At 45.0% G+C, this 22532-nt stretch overlaps 2 protein-coding genes across 7 annotated transcripts in view; one reads left to right on the top strand and one right to left on the bottom strand.

The window, feature by feature from the left end:
* The window catches only part of LOC125447947 (calcium-activated potassium channel subunit alpha-1-like), a 121414-nt gene extending 113465 nt beyond the window's left edge, over positions 1-7949 (bottom strand). The window contains exons 1-2 of the mRNA XM_059641092.1: positions 7768-7949; positions 4117-4224 (exon numbers count right to left, since the gene is read on the bottom strand). The gene's annotated coding sequence lies outside the window, so the exon portion shown is untranslated. The remainder of the gene's footprint in view (positions 1-4116; positions 4225-7767) is intronic.
* The window catches only part of aspdh (aspartate dehydrogenase domain containing), a 98754-nt gene that overhangs the window by 52325 nt on the left and 23897 nt on the right, over positions 1-22532 (top strand). For 3 of the 6 annotated variants that reach the window (XM_048522971.2, XM_048522972.2, XM_048522970.2), the window contains 3 exons: positions 12448-12547; positions 13351-13495; positions 16256-16340. In XM_048522971.2, coding sequence (XP_048378928.1) covers positions 12493-12547; positions 13351-13495; positions 16256-16340 — 285 coding nt within the window. In that variant the 5' untranslated portion in view covers positions 12448-12492. Of the gene's footprint in view, positions 1-7420; positions 7468-8126; positions 8207-12447; positions 12548-13350; positions 13496-16255; positions 16341-22532 lie in introns of those variants that run through there. The other 3 variants (XM_048522974.2, XM_048522969.2, XM_059641075.1) reach the window with 2 other exon arrangements.

Here is a 22532-nt window from a genome sequence, read left to right as displayed (position 1 = left end):
TACCTCGCCCTCCAACTGCCAATCAGAAGTCAAATGAATATTTTATAACTGATTGGCTGATTCTTGGCTCTCAGGTAAACAGCTATGCTCCCTACACATGCAAAACTTTTGTAACTATCGCAGGTGCTCTCAATCTTTTACAAACACATTGTCTTCAACTGCCCAATGGCTTTTCTTCCGCATTTTACTTGCTGCATTGTTCTGCAGATGAGCTTTTAATTCTTGGAGATTCCAGGGCAGTCTTTGGTGGTTGGCAATCTGATAGGAGGTTCATTCAAGTGGAAATGAGCTGCAGGATGAGGATTGCTTTCTGATTATTTACTCAGCACAATACTTTACCCTGACTCAACACCAAACTAATTGTCTAGATCATGCATTTCATTCACTATGTTAAGGAACTCTGTACGAGCAGATTAGTTGCCATATTTTCAATGGCATATCCTGTGGCATTACAAAGAGTTCTGTTTATACCTGTTTTTGCACCTTCCTGCCAACGTTTAAATACAAAAGAGTGTCCTCTTGACACAGCTCAAGTACAATTCTCAAATTCACCCATCTCAGCCTTTCACTTCCTGGATTTCTGTTTCTGTCATAGTCTCTTTGTCTGTTTGTATATTTGTGTGTTTGTCCCTCTTTCTGACTGTTTTTTTTGTACCTTATCCTTCTCCAACTGTCTGTTTCACTCTCAATGTTTCTGTCTCCTTTGTGCTCTCACTCTGGCGCTCACTTCATTTTTCCCATTTGGTCTCTGTCCATTTATTTATGTTTGACTGTTTGTCTCCAGCCACTTCCCTCTCCCTCTGTCCATTTCTGGATCAGACACTCACTCTGTCAAATCAATCCATTTCCTTTTTTCACCCATCCTTTGTCCAGCTGTTTCTTTAGTTTAAGAGTGTGGCCTAACTTTATACAGAGGGCAGAGGTAACAAAGTGTGGAGCTGGATGAACACAGCAGAGGCCAAGCAGCATCACAGGAGGACAAAAGCTGACGTTTCGGGCCTAGGCCCTTCATCAGAAAAGGGAGATGGAGAGAGGGTTCTGAAATAAATAGGGAGAGAGGAGGAGGCGGACTGAAGATGGATAGAGGAGAAAATAGGTGGAGAGGAGACAGACAAGTTAAAGAGGCAGGGATGGAGCCAGTAAAGGTAAGTGAAGGTGGGGAGGTAGGGAGGGGATAGGTCAGTCCGGGAAGGATGAACAGGTCAAGGGTGCGGGATGGGGTTAGTAGGAAATTTTGGGAGATTTTGAAGGTTGTGAAATCCACATTGATACCGTTGGGCTGCAGCCCAACGGTATCAATGTGGATTTCACAAGCTTCAAAATCTCCCCTCCCTCCACTGCATCCCAAAACCAGCCCAGCTCGTCCCTGCCTCCCTAAGCTGTTCTTCCTCTCACCTATCCCCTCCTCCCACCTCAAGCCGCACATCCATTTCCTACCTCCTAACCTCATCCCGCTCCCTTGACCTGTCCGTCCTCCCCAGACTGACCTATCCCCTCCCTACCTCCCCACCTACACTCACCTCTACAGGCTCCATCCCCACCCCTTTAACTCGTCTGCCTGCTGTCCACCTAACTTCTCCTCTATCCATCTTCGATCCGCCTCCCCCTCTCTCCCTATTTATTTCAGAACCCTCTCCCCATCCCCCTTTTCTGATGAAGGGTCTAGGCCCAAAACGTCAGCTTTTGTGCTCCTAAGATGCTGCTTGGCCTGGTGTGTTCATCCAGCTCCACACTTTGTTATGTCAGATTCTCCAGCATCTGCAGTTCCTATTATCTCTGTATACAGTGGGCACATTTGTGCCAGTGTAATTTGCCCACTAGACAGTGGACATTGCCAAGAGCCTCCATCGGCCATTCATGCTGTCAGCAAGACAAAAACAAACATCCTTGCATTGCAGTAGCATACCTCAAAGTATGAAGTTTAACATTATAAATAACACCTTTGTGGTTAACTCCAGTTGAACACAAATGGAAAACACCTGCACAAAGATGCAAAACACAGGGACTAGGAGCTAAGGATAATGGGAACTGCAGATGCTGGAGAATCTGAGATAACAGAGTCCATTTTTTTCTGATGAAGTGTCTAGGCCTGAAACATCAGCTTTTGTGGGACTAGGTGCTACTTGTGCACAAAACACAGAAAGCTAGCACACTGGCATAGTCAGTAATCAGAAATGCTAATGGAATGTTAGCCCTTGTTTCAAGGGGGTTAGGAGTATAAGAGTAGGGAAGGCTCACTGCAACTGTACAAAGTGCTGGTGAGACCACTCCCCTTGTTTAAGAAAAGATATAATTTCATTACAGACAATTCAGAGAAGGTTCACTAGGAAGATCGCAAAGAAGGATTGTCTTGTGAGCAAAAAGTTAAACAACACGAGTTTAAAATAATGAAAGGTGATCTCATTGAAACATATAGGAATCTTAATGGGCTTAATGGGATAACTGCCAAGAGGATGTTTTCCCCTCGTGAGAGAGTCTTGGGCCAGTGAACACACTGTCAGAATAAAGGGGTGGCAATTTAAGGTATGAGAGTCGTTTGAACTCCTTGCCACAGGGAGCTGTGGGTGCAGAGTCCTTGTGAATCTTTAAGGCTGAGATGAATAGATTTTTGATCAGTCAGGGAATTAAGGGTTGGGGGAAGGGGCAGAATGTGGGCATGAGGAATGCTGGATCAGCATGAGTCCTATTGAATTGTTGAGTAGTGTATTTAATTTCAGGAAACTTACAGAAACAGTAATGAAGGACCAAATTTATAGTCATATGAACAAATGTCAGTTAATTAAGGAGAGTCAGCATGGATTTCTTAATGGAAAGTCATGTCTAACTGACTTGCTGGAGCTTGTGGGTATACAGGTGATAATTTCAAAATGTGTGAATGATACTTGAAAGCATTGTAAACTGTAAGAAAAACAGAATAGAACTTCAGAAGAACAAAGTGAGCAAAAACATGTTGTTGGAATAGGCAGATAGGCAGATGCAGTTCCATGTGGAGAATGGTGAAGTGGTACATCTGGGGAGGAAGAACATGGAGAGACAATATAAAATAAATGATGTTATAAAAACATCTCGAAGTGGGGTGCAGGAGCAGTGGAACCTGGGTGTATTTGTGCATAGGCCTTGAAAGGTAGCTGGACAGGCAGAGAGAGCAGTTGCAGACTGTTCTGTTTTTACTGTTCGGGGTGTAAAGCACAAGAGCAAGGCAGTGATGTTTAACTTGTTTAAGACATTATTACCATCTCAAATGGAGTATTGTATCCTGTTCTCGGAGCTGTACGTAGGGAAGGATGTAACGACAATGGAAAGAGTGCAGAATAGGTTTACAAGAATGGTTCCAGAAGTGAGGAATTTCATCTATGAAGACAGACTGGAGAAAAAGGGAGTTGGGAAGAAGAGAAGCCTCAGAGCAGATTTGAATGAAGCGCTCAAAGTTATGGGAGGGCTGGACAGAGAAAATATGGAGAAAATGTTCCCACTCGTGAAGGGATCGAGGATGAAAAGGCATAGATTTAAAGTTCTTTGTAAAAGAAGCAAAGTGATGTGAGCAAAAGCTTTTTCGTTGTATAATTATTTAGGTTCTGGAATGCATTATCTTGAGAGGGTGGTGGTGGTTTCAACTGAGACTTGTGAAAAGGGAGTTAGACGATTCTTTGAATGTGCAGGGTTAAAGAGGGAAGGCAGGTACACCTAAGTGGAAAGCTGATTCTAAGAGCTAGGCAGATGAATGGGCTGAATGGCCTCCTTCTGCATCCTATCAATTCTGTGATTCCAGGGACCTGAGCCCATAATCCAGGCTGACATTTCTAGTACACTGCTGAAGAAGTTGAAAGGGCTGACTTTTAATGTGAGGCCCCATTGCCTCTCACTTGGATATAAGATATGTCCTGACATTATTTCAGAGAAGAGTGGGGAAGTTCTCCTTGCTGTCCTGGTCAATATTTATTCCTCAAAAGACGTGCCAAAAAAGTAAATTATCACATTGTTTGTGGGATGTTGCACAGATTAGCTATCATACCCGTGGCTGTCGTTCAGAAGTATATTGGCTGTAATGCTATTTGGAATATCCTGGGGTTGTGAAAGATGTTTGATCAACACAAGAATGGTCATGGCAAACTATACCTCAGTTGTCAATTTCTGTGTTATTTTCTCCAGGACAAGGTTGCTGATCTGGTGTTTCCCACTGATAGAGATTTGATGAGTTTCGTACTTGTCTTTGTTTCTTGCCCACTAGTTCAAAGGGAAAGAAAGAGAGAAATTAATTAAATGGCTTGGAGAAGTAATTCAGGGTACAATCTCATTCAATTTTTATAGTCGTAGAGTCATATAGCTTGGAATCAGTCCCTTCGGCCCAACCTGTCCATGCCAATGAGGTTTCATAAACTGAACTAGTCCCATTTGCCTCTGTCTCTCTAAATCCTTCCTATCCATGTACCTCACCAAATGTTTTTTAAATGTTGTAATTGTACTCATCTCTACCACTTCCCCTGGCAGCTTGTTCCACCACCTTTTGTGTGAAAAATTTACCCCTCCGGTCCCTTTTAAATCTTTCCCCTCTTACCTTAAACCTGTGACCTGTAGTTTTGGACTACTCTACCCTAGGAAAAAGACTTTGGCTATTCACCTCACTTATGCCCCTCATGATTTTATAAACCTGTATAAATTCTGTGACTTCTCTGTGTTTCAGCCACACTGATCAGAGGTTTGTGGGTGTAATCTATTCTGGAAAAAACACTCATCCTTGTTGAAACTTTTTGGGCTGTCCTGAAGTCCTCATTTATCAAAATCAAGGTCTTCTGCCTTACAGAGATAGTAGGAACTGCAGATGCTGGAGAATCTCCTGCCTTACCTTAGCTTTTACCCCAGTAGAAAGCACCACAATCTAAAACAGGAAGTCACTACATCACGTGTCTTCCCAGGCCACAACTTGTTTCCTCCACTGTCCTTCAGTGCTCCATCTCTTACCTCCTGTTATCTATGAGGTGGATGGACCCAGCTCATTTCCCCGGGTGCGCAGATCATATCAGACAGAAAATGACAGACCTGAATCCTATTTCTCCATGAGTTCTCTTAGACTTAGAGTGAACTTCCGAGGAAGACAAAGATGGCAGAGTTTGCTTCTGGGCCTTTTGGATTTTATGTTCCATTGCTGTGAAGAATGGGTGAGGGAGGATGAGGAGGTAATGTTTACTCATGATACTGGGGCCATCTTAATATATGAGAAATGTCTTGGAGAACCAGCTACACTTCACCTGTAGTCAACTTCTTACACTTTATCATCCTGTTAAACTGTTGGCCAACTAATTGCCTTTTCTGCTTCCATGCCTGCTGATTTTGTGGATAGTTAGATTTGCTGAGGTTTTATTCCTTCCTTTGAAAATCATATTTGGTCTTCACACAAAGCCATCCTTGATCCCTCTGTGCTTTCTCCTCATTCCTTAATCCTTCTGTACTGTACCTCAAATCTCTCTGTGCTTCCACCTTATCCCTCAATCCCTCTGTACTGTCTCTAGATCCTTCTGTACTGTCGCTCCATCCTCTGTGTCCTCTGTATTCCTATTTAATCCTTCTGTACTTCCACCAGATCCTTCCATGTCATCACTCAATCCATCTGTTCTATGACATAAATCTCCTCTGTGCCCTCTCTAGTGCAATCAAACCCTTCCTGTCGTATGGTCATATGTGTGCTCCTGCTGAGCTCAACTGAACATTTTACACAGTTCTGGCATAACCTCTCTATACTTAAATTCTAAACCTCCACTCATCAAGGACAGTATCGTACATTCCTTCTTTGCACCTAATATATCTGACCTACTACGTTCAGAGATCTGTGGACACACACTCTAAGATTCCTGTGTAGTTCACCTGTGCTCAATATGTTCATGTTTATTGTGTTTTCTATTATCATATTTTCCATACCTAAATCCTTGAGCTTATTCTTCTTCAGACTAAATGCCACTTTTGCACATATTTAACAGCTGCACTGAGATCTAGATACTGTTCTTCTTCTTCATCTTCACATGGAATGCAGCTATAGTGTGACCTGCCACATTGGTCCAAGACAAATTCCACTGAGATAGTTTGAGAAGCTGCAGTACTGTTCAAGTGCAAGGCTTATCTTTTCTTTGAAAGAGTAAATATCACTGTAGTGATTGGAAAAAGGTCAGCCAGCTGGACCTCATAGAATCTTAGTTCCCTGCTGGGCAGTCAGTCTGAACCAATTAGGGAGTCCTGGCTGGCACATAAAATGAGGAGTGTCAGAGATCCTGACACTCCAACAGCTGACTCTAAATGAAGCAGTCCTAAAGTCAAGGACTGTTCATGTGCAAATAAAAGGTGGCTTGATGACAGATACCAGCCTCTGTGGAATTATTTCAATCACAAATCAGATGTCTCCTAATTTACCTTTGGCTTTTTTCCATGAGATAAGTCAGATAATAGAACCCAGCAAATTCTCAGGCCTCTGTATAAAAGGATGAACAGCAAGCCTCCAACGAAGACGGTGAACGAGGAACCAATTGCACCCCACCACATGTCCTGACTCATGATACGGCAGTTGTGACTTGGCTTTTTGATATCACTGTTGGTGTCACCGAAGACCAAGTTGCTGAAATTACCTTTTAGAAAGTTAAAATCACGTGACTTTACCATTATGTTTGACCTGTCTTGCTCTTAGTGTCCTCAGTGAGTTACTTTTCAGCCCTATTGAGGTTATCAATTACTCCCATTGTGACTCATAGAATGATTGAATCATAGAATGTTACAACACAAGAAGAAGTCATTAGATCCAGCTTGTGCCTGTGTTGGCAACTTGAAGCAGCTGTCCAACCCAGATTCAGACACCAACCTGTTTGCCAAAACTTTATAATTAGTTCTGTCCCAGTATATTACCCATGGTGCTGCCTCCAAGTCTTAACAATCCTCTGTATGAAAAAAAATTCTTATCAGTTCCTCCAACTCTTTTCCAGTTTATATTTGCCCTATGATCTCACTTTCCAGAAGAAACGGTATCTCCTTACTCGCCTGAATAAAACCCCTCCTAACTCTGAAAATTGAATAAGGTCTTTTAGTAAATTTCTTTGGTCCAAGGAGAATGATGCCAGGCTCTTCTGTTTCTCCACATTACTGAATTCCCTCATCCCAGACTTCATGTTGGTAAATAAACCAAAAGAACTGCGGATGCTGTAAATCAGGAACAAAAACAAAGTTGCTGGAAAAGCTCAGCAGGTCTGGCAGCATCTGTGGAAGAGAAAACAGAGTTAACATTTCGGGTCTGGTGACCTTTCCTTAGAACAGTTCTGAGGAAGGATTACTGGAACCGAAAAGACCATTCAACATTGAATCCAATTCAATGCCTTTTTGAAAGCATGGAACTGGGGTGCAAACTGCGCAATGTCATTTAATCAAGCAAAGTCCAAATCCGACAGGCTCAGTTCCACAACTTTCTTGCTCTGAATGTCTCAACTTGGCGAGGTAAAGTAAAAAATTAATCTGTCCTTCAATCCTTGCAGATTGAGCCACATAAAGTCAGAAACTGTGAATGTATTTTTGAGAGATAAGAGACAAAAGCCAATGGCTCTGAATTTTATCCTGTGACGCACACAGAGGATTTGCCCACAATTCAGTATTCTGTATTATACTGTGAGATGCTACAGAGAGCAAAATCCTGGAGAAATGTCATACAGCAGTTAAAAAAAATTTGTATCTTGGTTTTATTTTCATTGGAACGCATGCATTTATCATGTAAAAATATTGAGGCGAGTGAAAAATTACCTTTTGACTGACAGTCAGCAATCATCCTGCCCAGTATTGAGAAGTCTGTTGGTCTTCCACGCAATGTAGGAAGACAAAGAGGTGTGTGGATGAAAATATTGGGCATCCACTGTGGGGAATATGGTGTGAATGTGTGGCAGGAGGTCATATAATTAAACCTGTAAGAATTGGGAACCTGTCAGACAGGCTGCAAGCAGTCACTGAGGTGAAGGTCAGTGAGAGATGGGGGTATTGCTTTAAACAAGATGGGAGGCAGATGATCAGCAATCCAATCATGTGACCATTCTTCTTTCACCATGACGATTTATTATTAACTTGTCAGGTGAAAGTCCACCTCTGAGCTAGCAGCATTTTCCAAGCCTCGATTTAGTTCTAGTGATTCTGAAAGAATCTGAGGTTTTGAAGTGCTGGAAGCTCAGGCTGATCTTTTCTGGCTGAGGTTTGTGCTGGGCAATCTGAATGTTTTGTGTCATGCGTCCTGTCAGGAGGTTCATTTGCAGTCTGGTTGTGGTCTCAACTTCACATTTCTATCTGACTCCAATAACCCTTCACTACCTTCTCTTTGAAAATCTGCTCAACTCAAAAAAATAGTGGCAGGAGGCCAAGAATGCTGGTCAAAGGGTGTTTTCGGACTGGAATTTAATTTAGATATATGTAAGCTGTTACATTTTGGTAAAGCAAGCCAGCGCAGGTCTTATACAGTTAATGGTAGGGTCTTGAGGAGTGTTGCTGAACAAAGAGACAAAGAGCAGGAGCGTAGTTCCTTGAAAGTGTAGTCATAGGTAGACAGGGTAATGAAGAAAGTGTTTGGCACATTTGCCTTCATTGATCAGATCATTGAGTATGGAGATGAGATGTCGTGTTGCGACTGTACGGGACATTGGTGAGGCCACATTTGGAATACTGTGTACAATTTTGATCTCCCTGCTATTAGAAAGGTGTTGTTAAACTTGAAAGGGCGCAGAAAAGATATACAAGGATGAAGCCGCGACTAGAACGTTGACAGTCAGAAATCACACAACACCAGGCTCTAGTCTAACAGGTTTATTTGATAACACAAGCTTTTGGAGCCTCACTCTTTCTTCAGGTATTAGTGAGAGAGGTAATATCAGACACAATTTACAAGTAAAAGAACAAAGGGTCACACCACAGGTCAAAATGTATTAAATAAACCTGTGATAACAAAGTGTAGAGCTGGATGAACACAGCAGGCCAAGCAGCATCTTAGGAGCATTAAAACATCAGCTTTTGTGCTCCTAAGATGCTGCTTGGCCTGCTGTGTTCATCCAGCTCTACACTTTGTTATCTTGGATTCTCCAGCATTTGCAGTTCCTATTATCTCTTAAATAAACCTGTGTTGCTCTTAAATCTTTAATCATTTAGAAGGCTTTAATTGATTAATATGTGCATGTAAAGCCCTGAATTCCTTACAAGTCACAGTCTTGAGAGAATGAAAGGTTTTATCGGTGTAAAGAACAGATGACATTTTAGGTCTGACATTGCATGTGAGGTGTGAGGCCTTCTTTAGAATCTGCTTGTGTTTGGAGTCAGTAAATTAGGAATTTACAAAATTCCACATTAACTAACTGCCTATAAATTGTGTGCATTTTGGACAAAATAGAATGGACCTGCCAATACACATTTACCCCATAGAATAACGTTTGTGTGTCTGTGTGTGTGTGTGAGAGAGAGAGAGAGAACACAAGACATGTCAGATCTTTGACATTGACACTACCATCACATGTGGGAACACCACCCACCACATATACGGCAGATACACGTCACTCAGCCAACTTTGTCTATTCATATGCTGTAAGCAAAGACACCCTGAGACATGGTACATTGTCAAATGCTATTACAACGAATGAATAGACACTGAGCAACAATTGCCAGATAGGAATGTTCCCTCCCAGTACGGGAACACTTCACTGGTCAAGGATATTCAGCTTCAGATATTTGTGTGTACATCTTCCAAGGCAGACTTCGAGATACACAACAATGCACAGTCGCTGAGCAGAGGCTGATAGCCAAGTTTGGCACCCAGGACGATGGCCTCATCCGGGATCTTGGGTTCATGTCACACTATAGGTGACCTCATCACACTCCACACTCTCTCACACACACTCGTGCACACATGCACACACACACAGACACTCACTTACACACACACTCTGTCTCTCCCTCACACACACACTCTTTATCCTCCCTCTCTCACACACACAACTTGCAAACTTATGGGGTGAATGCGTATTTGCCGATACATTCTATTTAGTTCAAAAAGCACACAATTTATAAATAGTCAGTCAATATGGCACTTTATAAACTCCTACTTGAGAAATAAAACCAGTCTGACTCCAACCCAAAACACAAGCAGTTTCTAAAGAAGGCTTCACACCTAACGTGCGTTGTCTGACATCAAATGTCGGACTTTTTTACACTGATAAAACCTTTAGTTCTCTCAGGACAGGGACTTGTGAAGAATTTGAAGATTTACAAACACATATTAATCAATTAAAACCTTCTAATGGATTGAAGGTTTAACAACATCTCAGGTTTGTCTAATACATCCTGAGCAATGGTGTGGCCCTTTGATCTTTTACTGATAAATTCTATGTCTGATATACCGCTCTCACTAACCCCTGAAGAATGAGCGAGGCTCCGAAACCTTGTGTTTTCAAATAAACCTGTCGGACTATAACCTGGTATTGTGTGATTTCTGACTTAGTCCACCCACGTCCAACAGCAGCACCTCCACATTATGGAAGGTTTGAATTGTAGGGAGAAGCTTAATAGGCTGGAGCTTTTCCGCCTGGGGCATCAGCAGCTGAGTTGTGACCTTAAAGATGTTTATAAAATCATGGAGTTCATGGAGAGTGTAAATAGTCAAGGTCTTTTCCATCACAGTGAGGGAGTCCAAAACAAGAGGGCAAAGGTTTAATGTGAGAGTGGAAAGATCTAAAAGGGAACTGAGGAGCAACTTTTTCATGTAGACTATGGTGAGTGTGTGGAACAAGCTGCCAGATGCAGTGGTGGAGGCAGGTACAATTACAACATTTAAAAGGCTTCTGGATGGGTGTAAGAATAGGAAGATTTTAGAGGGAAGTGGGCCAAATGCTGGCAAATGAAACTATGTCACGTTGGGATGTCTGGTCGGCATGGATGAGTTGGGCCGAAGGGTCTGTTTACATGCTGTGTGACTCTGTGACTGGAGCTTGTGCCCAATGGCATATCATTGATGCTGGGTTGCGTGCCGCTTGTCGGTACATCACTGATTTTGATGCAAATGTAAGAGGTTAGATCTGTCAGTTTGCTGCTGACACTAAAATTGGTGGTGTTTGGTAAATAGTGACAGGGAAAAGCTTAGAATACAGGACGGTACAGGAGAGCTGGTGAGATGGGCAGAACAGTTGCAAATGGAGTTCATTCCTGATAAGTATGAGGGAATGCATTTTGGGAGGACTAACAAGGAGCCTGGGAGGAATGGAGGATCGGAGGGACGTTGGTATACACATCCAAAGAACCTTGAAGACAACAGGGCAGGCCAACAGGGTGGTTAAGACATATAGGATGCTTGGCTTTATTAGCAGAGGCACTGAGTATAAGAGCAGGGAGCTTATGATTAGCTGTATGAAACATTGGTTTGGTTGCAGCTGGAGTACTGTGTGCAGTTGTGGTAACGACTTTATAGAAAAGATGTGATTCACTGGGACATTGCCCGGACTGGAGCAATTCAGCTATGAAGAGAGATGAGACACGCTGGGCTTGTTTTCCTTACAGCAGAGAACACTGAACAGTATCTGACTGAAATGTACAAAATTATGAAGGACATAGTTAGAGGAAAGAAGTTTTCCCTGTGTGGAGGGACCAAAACAAGGAGACATAGGTTCAAAGTAAGGCGCAGGAGATTTGGAGCAGATTTAAAGAAAAGAACTTTCACCCAGAGGGTGGTGGCTAACTGGATCTCATTGCCTGGAGGGGTGGTCAAGGCATCCATCACAATGTTGGAAATATTTAGATGAATGCTTAAAAAGCCGAAGCATAGCCAAGGCTCTGGGCTAAATGCTAAGAAATGAAATTGTAGCGGAAAGGCGCTTGACGTCCAGTGTAATGACGTTCTATGCTATAACACTCTATGATTATGTCTCAGCCTTGACGTTATAGCACTGAAGTATTCCTGAAGGTAATCATCAATGTTCCTCAGATTTTCAATGCAAGTGGCATGCCAGTTTATTTTTCATCTTAATGTGTTTTTTTTAATGTAGCCCTGCATGTGCACAGCTTTGAAGAAACATTGGCCTTGCTGTGATCATGTAGAAACCATACTTGTTGATTTATGTACAGCAAGATCTGACAAACAACAACTGAGTGAGACCTCGTGAAGTGAGCTCCTGGCAGGCCTTGACTGTATAGATCTGATAACTGTAGCAATCACTGGCCAGAGCAAACATAGCCTTTGTCTACCACTGTTAATATAAATGATCCATTCTATCTGTTCAGATAACAGCCTGATTTTAAGTTTGACATCATTGAGTAGGCTTCCCTCAACCTGTCTAACAGGATGTTGTGGGATTTCGTAGCAATAAAAGTGCGACAGGGGAGAGCTGGGTTTGCCTGAGGAATGGAGCTGGCCTCATGGTATCTGCAGAGTTGCTCCCATCATCTTCTGACCGTGTCTTTCAGGAAAGTTGGCGAGCAGGGACTTGAGGAACAGGATCAGAGGCTGCAATGGCCCACGAGAGGAAGTCCCGGAGAATCGGGATCGTAGGTTTCGGTCACTTAGGTAGGTTGAAAGGAAGAAAAGTTTGAATTTTTGACCACCTTTTGTATCCTTAGAACTTCCCAAAGAATTTCACTGTCAATGAGGTTCTTTTGAAGTAGTCAATCTTATAGAATCATGCCAGCTCGTTTGTGTACACCAGGCTCCCAAGAAGTAATAATGTTCAAAAATGTATTTTTTTGTAATGCTGTAATAATGGATGGATAAATGTGGGTCAGGATATCAAGCTAGTTCACCTGATGTTCTTCAGAATAGTGGCCTGGCATCTTTTCCATCCATCCAAACAGCAGATGGGATTTCAGTTAAACAACACATACAAAATACATTACCTGTGACAACGCACTGCTTCTGCAGTCATGCACTGGATTATCAGCCTAAATATATGCTCCAGTTTTGGAGTGGGACTGATCTGGGAACAGGGTGACTCAGAGGTAAGGCCATTTCATATTGAGCCATAGCTGACATACTACTTGGATTTACATTTTGATAGTACCTTTCACATCCTCAGCATGTCCCAGAGACTGCACAGTCAATGCAATTTGTTTGCATTTGTTGGAATGTGGGAAAGCTCACCCAAACAGCTTTGTGATAATTTATATCTGCCTTGTAATGTTGGTTCAGGGACCAGTATTGGCCAAAAGACCGGGGAAAAGCCCACTGATAAATGGAATCACTCAATAGTGACTTTTCAGTGAAATCTCTGGACAGCTGCTGTTCAGCTGAAATCCAAAGGAAAGGACAACAATAAGTTTTTATGTTGAAGAGGAGTATAAATGGTCGAAATCTTCACTTTTCTTCATTTGCAGGTCAGTACCTGACAGAGATAATTGAGGAACAGGGGCATCAGTATGGCCTTGAACTGGCCTTTGTGTGGAACAGAAACCAGAAAAAGATGGAAGGGAAAGTTCGAAAGGAAGTGCAGCTGGAGGATCTCAGCATGTTTGTTGAGCGGTGTGTGAATTCACTTTCTTATGAAATGAATAAAATAGCCCTAGCTGTAGTACTGTGTCCAATTCGCAGCACACACTTTAAGAAAGACATTTTAGGTGTTGAAAGAGTTTATGAGAGATTCACCCAAGTGAGTGATGGAGCGACAGAAGGATTTAAAAATTGTACTACCTAGATGGGAGCTGATTGAACATGAGGATAGGGAGAGAAGAAATTTTCTGTTGAGTGGCGCTGGAAATGCAGAGTGATTGAGCAGTGACTTAGAGGCGCAGAGTCATACAGCATGGAAACAGACCCTTCAGTGCAACTTGTCTATGCTGACCAGACATTCCAAGCTGGTCTAGTCCTATTTGCCAGCAAATGACCCATATCCTCTAAATTTCCTAATCTTATAGCCATCCAGATGTCTTTTAAATGTTGTAATTGCCCCAGCCTCCACCACTTCCTCTGGCAGCTCATTCTGTACATGTGCCAACCTTTCTGTGAAAAGTTACCCCTCAGGTCCTTTTTAAGATCAATCCTCTCTCACCTTAAACCTAGCCACCACCCCCCCCACCCCCGCCACATTTTTGGACACCCCTGACGTTGGCTATTCACTCTATCCATGCCCATTGCGATTTTAAAAAATTCTATAAGATCACCCATCAGCTTCTGACACTCGAGGGAAGATAGCCCCAGCCTATTCAGCCTTGCTGTATAACTCAAACCCTCCAGTCCCAGCAACATCCTTGTAAACCTTTTCTGCACCATCTCAAATTTAATAATATGCTTCCTATGGAAGAACAACCAGAATTGTACGTAGCACTCTAAAACTGACCTCACCTATGTCCTGTTCAATATAATGTCCCAACTTCTATACTCACTGTTTTGACCAATGAAGGCAAGTGTGCCAAATACCATCTTCACCACCTGGCCTTTCTGTGACTCCACTTACAGCGAGTTATGTCCATGTGCCCCCTAGGTCCCTTTGTTTGGGGACACTCTCCAAGGCCCTACTATTAACTGCATAAGCCCTGCTGTGTTTTGCTTTACCAAAATACAACACCTCACATCTTTCCAAATTAAACTCTATCTGCCGCTCCTTGACCCATTGGCCCATATGAGACAACCTTCTTCGCTGTCCACTACACCACCTATTTTGGTGTCATCTGCAAACTTACTAACCAAGCATCTGATATTCACATCCCATTAATTTGTATAAATGACGAAAAGCAGTGGACCCAGCACAAATTCTTATGGCACACCACTGGTCACAGGCCTCCAGCTCAAAAAGCAACCCTCCACCACCACCCTCTGTTTCCTACCTTCAAGCCAATTTTGTATCCAATTGGCTAGCTTCTTCTGGTTTCCATGTGATCTAACGTCACTAAACAGTCTACTGTGCAGCATCTTGTGGAATGCTTTGCTGAAGCCCATGTAGACAACATCTACCACTCTGCCTTCACTGATTTTCTTTATCGCCTCTTCAAAAAAATTCAATCAAGTTAGTGAGGTATGATTTCCCACACACAAAGCCATGTTGACTAACCCTAATCAGTCCTTGCTTTGCCAAATACATGTAAATCCTGTCCCTCAGGATTCTCTCCAACAACTTATCAGCCACTGACATCAGGCTCACCAGCCTATAGTTCCCTTGCTTTTCCTCACAGCCTTTCTTAAATAATGGCACGACATTAACCAACCTCCAGTCCTCTGACACCTCACCCTTGGCTATTGACGATACAAATATTTCAGCAAGGCATCCAGCAATCACTTCCCTAGCTTCCCTCAAAGTTTGGGAAAATACCTGATCAGGTCCTGGGGAAAGAGTTCATATTACAAAAGAGGAGGCGCTGGAGGTCTTAACATGCATAAAGGCGGATAAATAAATATAAATAAATAGATATTTATTTTCCCAAGTTCCCTAGCTTCCATATCCTTCACCACAGTAAATACAGATGTGAAATATTTATTTAGTATCTCACCCATATCTTGTGGTTCCACACGAAGAAGGCCGTATTGATCGTTAAAGGGCTGTTTTCTCTCCCTCGTTCTTCATGTACTCATAGAAGCTCTTTTGATTCTCCCTAACTCTATTTTCCAAAATTATCTCAAGTCCCATTTTTGGCTTCCTGATTTCCCTCTTAAGTATACTCCTGTTGCCCTCATCCTCTTCTCAGGATTCACTTGATTCCTGCTGTCTATACCTGACATATGCCCCTTTCTTTTCCCTGACCAGAGCCTCAATTTGTCTAGTTGTCCAGTCTTACCCTTCATCCTAATAGGAACATACTGTCTCAGACCTCTCATTATCTCATTTTGAAAGACCTCCCACTTCCCAACTGTCCCTTTACCTGCGAATAGCTTCCCCAATCAACTTTTGAAAGTTCCCGTCTAATAATGTCAAAATTGGCCTGACTCCAATTTAGGACTTATCTTTTTAAAGAATTCTGTCTTCTTCCACAACTAGTTGAAAACTAGTAGAACTGGGCTGAAGGAGGCCCTGAGATGTTTGTTGAATGCACCTTCAGCCAATTTATCAAGATCATTCTGTGCTCAGTCCCCTGGAAAAGATGGAACATGAGTGTCAATACCACCTTATCTTGATGGGATTTTTGTTATGACATTATTTTTTGTTATTATTTACCTCTGCCTGATCTAAGGTTCTTGACTTTACAATGAAGCTTCCCCTGCTAATGGGGAAACTCAGTATTGAGGCATTTTTACTGTTTGATGATTTTCTCATTGTTTCCTTGGATAACTATTATTGGCTATTTTCTCCAGATGTGCTGACCTCATTGTGGAAGTAGCTCATCCTCAGATAATAAAGGACTATGGTGAGGAGTTTCTTAAACATGCGGATTGTATGGTATGTTTCCCTTTCTAGTTTGTCAATACCTGTCACTTGACCCAACTGGTCACAGAGTAAATCTAGATTGTTCTCGCTCTTAGTGGAGACCAGACTGGGAAGTGAGATAGAATTTTTTACAGTACAGAAGAAGTACATTTGACCCAATGTGTCTGCACCAGCTCACAAACCAGCTACACGGCTCGTTCCACTCTCCAACCCTATTCCCATAGTCCCCTAACTTCATCACTTTCAAATATATATATCTATGTCTAGCGAGCTTTGAGAAGATTTGCAGCTCAGGTTGAGGTTCTGGATGTGAGTTTGCTCGCTGAGCTGGAAGGTTAGTTTTCAGACGTTTCGTCACTTTTTTTAAAATTTTTTTTTATTTGGAAAAATATACTTGATTCATAGGATGTACAAAAAATAAGACATATTTATACACCTACCCAGTCATGCAAGCCACTCCGGGTTACCCAGGGGGTACGTACACCAACTAAAGGAGAAAAACAAAACAAAGAAGAAAAAAAAACAAAGCGAAGAAAATACCCCGGCAGTCGTCACCCCGCACAGTCCCCGTTGGCCCCCTGACCAGTTCGGGAAGGCGCCAGCTGGGCCCAGTTACCAGTTAGGGCCCTTTTTTCTATTCTGGACGAGGGGGTTCATACGGTGGTCTTTCCCCACTGCGCCTTGGTGGCGGCTGCCCCAAGATTTAGCACGTCCCTCAGCACGTAGTCCTGGACCTTGGAGTGCGCCAGTCTGCAACACTCGGTCGGGGTCAGTTCTTTCAGCTGGCAGACCAGCAAGTTGCGGGCAGACCAAAGAGCGTCTTTCACCGCATTGATGGTCCTCCAGGCGCAGTTGATGTTGGTCTCGGTGTGCGTCCTGGGAAACAGCCCAGAGAGCACGGAGTCCTGCGTCACGGAGCTGCTCGGGATGAAACTCGACAAATACCACTGCATCCCCCTCCGGACCTCCTGCGCATAGGCACACTCCAGAAGGAGGTGATCAACAGTCTCGTCCCCCCGCAGCCACCTCGAGTGCAGCATGCGGTGGCGCAGAGATTCCGGGCATGCATAAAGGATCTCACTGGCAGAGTCCCTCTCACTGCCAGCCAAGCAACGTCCTTGTGCTTGTTTGAAAGTTCTGGTGATGAGGCATTCTGCCAAACGACTTTGGCAGTCTGCGTGGGGAACCACACGACGGGATCCACCCTCTCCTTTTCCCGAAGGGTCCCGAGGATACTACGTGCTGACCACTGCTTGACGGTCTTGTGCTCAAAGGTGTTTCCTTTCAAAAATTTCTCCACGAAGGACAGGTGGTACGGAACGGTCCAACTACTCGGAGCGTTCCGCGGCAACGAGGCCAGGCCCATCCTTCGCAACACCGGGGACAGGTAGAACCTCAGTAAGTAGTGACACTTGGTGTTTGCGTACTGAGGATCTACGCACAGCTTGATGCAGCCGCACACAAAGGTAGCCGTCAGGGCGAGGGTGGCGTTCGGTACGCCCTTTCCCCCATTTTCCAGGTCTTTGTACATGGTGTCCCTGCAGACCCGGTCCATCCTCGACCCCCAAATGAAGTGGAAGATGGCCTGGGTGACTGCAGTGGCACAGGTCCAGGGAATAGGCCAGGCCTGTGCCACATACAACAGTACCGAAAGACCCTTGCACCTGACAACTAGGTTCTTACCTGTGATGGAGAGGGACCGGAGCGTCCACCTGCCCAGCTTCTGCTTCAATTTGGTGATACGCTCCTCCCAAGTCTTAGTGCACGCCCCAGCTCCACCGAACCAAACACCCAGCACCTTCAGGCAGTCTGTCCTGACGGTGAAGGGGATGAAGGAGCAGTCATCCCAGTTCCCGAAGAACATGACCTCGCTCTTACCCCTAATGACTTTGGCGCCCAAGGCCAGTTCAAACTGGCCGCAGATGTCCAACAGCCTAATCACCGACCGACGATCGGTGCAGAAGACAGCGACGTCGTCCATGTACAGGGAGGCCTTGACGTGAAGGCCTCTGCTGCCTGGGATAGTCACGCCCTTCAGGCTCACGCCCTTCCTGATGGATGCGGCGAAGGGCTCCACACAGCACACAAACAAGGCAGGAGAGAGCGGGCAGCCCTGCCTGACTCCAGATCTAACAGGAAAACTGTCTGATTCCCACCCGTTGATCGAGACTGCGCTAACGATGTTGGTGTAGAGCAGCTGGATCCAATTGCGGATGCCCTCCTCGAACCCCAGTTTGGAGAGGACGTTCCTCATGTAAACATGAGAGACCCTGTCGTAGGCCTTCTCCTGGTCCAGGCTGACGAGGCAGGGGTCCACCCGCCTGTCCTGTACGTAGGCGATCGTATCCCTGATGAGCGCGAGGCTCTCGGTGATCTTCCTGCCCGGCACAGCACAGGTTTGGTCAGGGTGAATCACCGATTCCAGGACAGACCTGACCCGGTTGGCTATGACCTTGGCCAGGATTTTGTAGTCCACGTTCAATAGTGAAATGGGACGCCAATTCTTAATTTCTTCCCTCTCCCCCTTCCTCTTGTAAATGGGAGTGATGATGCCCTTCCTCATGGACTTGCACATTTTCCCTGCCTGAAGCGCACTATCGTACACCTCCAGCAGGTCCTGGCCGACCAGGTCCCACAGAGCGGAATACAGCTCGACCGGTAAGCGATCGTTCCCAGGAGTCTTATTCCTCTCCAAGGACTTGAGGGCTCTGGTCAGCTCGTCCAGGGATATCGGCCGGTCCAGCCACTCCCTCGTGCCATCGTCTAAGACCTCCGTGATAGACGACAGTAACGATTCGGAGGCCGTGCTGTCCCTGGGCTTTGCGTCATACAGTCCGGCATAGAAGGATCTGCTGATCCTCAAAATGTCGGGCCGAGATGACGGCACTGAGCCGTCGTCCTCCTTCAGCCGGCTGAGCACAGAGCTCTCTTTGTGCACCTTCTGAAAGAAGAAATGCGAGCACGTCTCGTCCTGCTCCACGGAGCGGACCCTGGACCGGAAGATTATCCTGGAGGCATCCGCGGCGAAGAGCGAGGCTTGCTGGCCCCTCACCTCGCGGAGGTCATCCGTGACATCGACCCCGATCAACTGCAGAAGGAGCAGGTTCTGCACCCTTTTCTGGAGTCGCAACAGCTTTCCCCGCCTCTCTCTTGCCTTCTGAACACCCTTGAGGACAAAGAACTTCTTGATGTTCTCCTTCACCGTCTCCCACCAGTCGCCTGGAGACTCAAAGAGGGGTTTCACAGTTCTCTAACCGGCGTACTCCCTCTTAAGGTCCTCGACGTTCTCTGGGGTCAACAGAGTCGTGTTGAGCTTCCACGTCCCCTTGCCAGCCGGCTGGTCGTCCTATAAGTGACAGTCGGCCAGCAACGCCAGTGGACCTGACCGAGAATGCCCGTGACACAAACAGGAAGTCTATTTTTGAGCGGATAGACCCGACTGGCCGCGACCAGGTGTATCTCCGCTGCGCTCCGTCTGCAGGGGTGCTGAAGACGTCAGGCAGCTTGGCGTCCTTTACCGTGCCCATCAGGAATCTGGACGTGACGTCCAGTTGACTCCCATCACCCGCTGTCCCCACGCCGGATCTTCCATCTGCATCGATGATGCAGTTGAAGTCTCCGCCTAGGATGACCGGCCTGGACATAGCCAGCAGGGGTGGAAGCCGCTGCAGGACGGCCAACCGCTCACTCCGTACCGCTGGGGCGTTCACGTTGATCAGCCTCAGGGGAGCGTTCCTGTAGGTGACATCAACCACTAGGAGGCGCCCCCCCACCACCTCCTGAACTTGAGAGATGGTGAAGTTGCGCCCCCCCCCGCAGCAGAATAGCCAGGCCCGAGGAGCGACAGTCGTTACCCCCCCCCCGACCAGATCGAAGGCCCACAGGTTCAGGCGCCCGACCATTTCCCGTACCTGCTGAGGTGTGGTATCCCGCACTCCTGCAGAAACAGGAGGTCTGCCTTAGAACATAGAACATTACAGCACAGTACAGGCCCTTGGGCCCTCGATGTTGTGCCGACCTGTCATACCGATCTCAAGCCCATCTAACCTACACTATTCCATGTACATACATATGCTTATCCAATGATGACTTAAATGTACCTAAAGTTGGTGAATCTACGACTGTTGCAGGCAAAGCGTTCCATTCCCATACTACTCTCTGAGTAAAGAAACCACCTCTGACATCTGTCCTATATCTTTCACACCTCAATTTAAAGCTATGACCCCTCGTACTCACCATCACCATCCTAGGAAAATTGCTCTCCCTATCCACCCTATCTAACCCTCTGATTATCTTATATGTTTCCATTAAGTCACCTCTCAGCCTCCTTTTCTCTAGTGAAAACAGCCTCAAGTCCCTCAGCCTTTCCTCGTAAGACCTTCCCTCCATACCAGGCAACATCCTAGTAAATCTCCTCTGCACCCTTTCCAAAGCTTCCACATCCTTCTTATAATGCGGTGACCAGAACTGTACACAGTGCTCCAAGTGCGGTCGCACCAGAGTTTTGTACAGCTTCACCATAACCTGTTGGTTCCGGAACTCGATCCCTCTATTAATAAAAGCTAAAACACTGTATGCCTTCTTAACAGACCTGTCAACCTGGGTGGCAACTTTCAAGGATCTGTGTACATGGACACCAAGATCTCTCTGCTCATCTACACTGCTAAGAATCTTACCATTAGCCCTGTACTTTGCCTTCCGGTTACTCCTACCAAAGTGCATCACCTCACACTTGTCTGCATTAAACTCCATTTGCCACCTCTCAGCCCAGCTCTGCAGCTTATCTATGTCTCTCTGCAGCCTACAGCATCCTTCGTCACTATTCACAACTCCACCGACCTTAGTGTCGTCTGCAAATTTACTAACCCATCCTTCTACGCCCTCATTCAGGTCATTTATAAAAATGACAAACAGCAGTGGACCCAACACCATCCCTTGCGGGACACCACTAGTAACTGGTCTCCAGGATGAACATTTCCCATTAACTACCACCCTCTGCCTTCTTTCAGCAAGCCAATTTCCGATCCAAACTGCAATATCTCCCACAATTCCATTCCTCCGCATTTTGTACAATAGCCTATTGTGGGGAACCTTATCGAACGCCTTGCCGAAATCCATATACACCATATCAACCGGTTTACTCTCATCTATCTGTTTGGTCACCTTCTCAAAGAACTCAATAAGGTTTGTGAGGCACGACCTTCCCTTCACAAAACTGTGCTGACTATCCCTAATCAATTTATTCTTTTCCAGATAATTATAAATCCTATCCCTTATAACCTTTTCCAACACTTTACCAACAACTGAGGTAAGGCTCACTGGTCTATAATTACCAGGGGATGTCTCCACTCCCCTTCTTGAACAGGGGAACCACATTTGCTATCCTCCAGTCATCTGGCACTATTCCTGTAGACAATGACGAGTTAAAGATCAATGCCAAAGGCTCGGCAATTTCCTCCCTGGCTTCCCAGAGGATCTGAGGATAAATCCCATCCGGCCCATGGGACTTATCTATCTTCACCTTCTGAAGGATTTCTTATACCTCTTCCTTGTGAACCTCAATCCCACCTAGTCTAGTAGCCTGTATCTCAGTATTCTCCTCGACAACGTTGTCGTTTTCTCGAGTGAATACTGTTGAAAAATATTCATTTAGCGCTTCCCCTATCTCATCGGACTCCACACACAACTTACCACTACTATCCTTGATTGGGCCTAATCTTACTTTCGTCATTCCTTTATTCCTTCAATTCCTATAGAAAGCCTTAGGGTTTACCCTGATCCTATCCGCCAACAACTTCTCATGTCTCTTCCTGGCTCTTCTGAGCTCTCTCTTTAGGTCTTTCCGGGCTACCTCGTAGCCCTCAAGTGCCCTGACTGAGCCTTCACATCTCATCCTAACATAAGTCTTCTTCTTCTTCCTCTTGACCAGAGATTCCACCTCCTTCGTAAACCACGGCTCCCGGGCTCTGCGGCTTCCTCCCTGCCTGACAGGTACATACTTATCTAGGACACACTGGAGGTTTTCCTTGAATAAGCTCCACATTTCTAATGTGCCCATCCCCTGCAGTTTCCTTCCCCATCCTATGCTCCCTAAATCTTGCCTAATCTCATCGTAATTGCCTTTTCCCCAGCTATAACTCTTGCCCAGTGGTATACACCTGTCCCTTTCCATCACTAAAATAAACATAACAGAATTGTGATCGC

This window comes from Stegostoma tigrinum, chromosome 40, assembly GCF_030684315.1.
Source record: "Stegostoma tigrinum isolate sSteTig4 chromosome 40, sSteTig4.hap1, whole genome shotgun sequence".
Lineage (NCBI taxonomy): Eukaryota > Metazoa > Chordata > Chondrichthyes > Orectolobiformes > Stegostomatidae > Stegostoma > Stegostoma tigrinum.
Note: the sequence above shows the minus strand (reverse complement) of the source record. Positions and strands in the feature narration are given on the sequence as shown.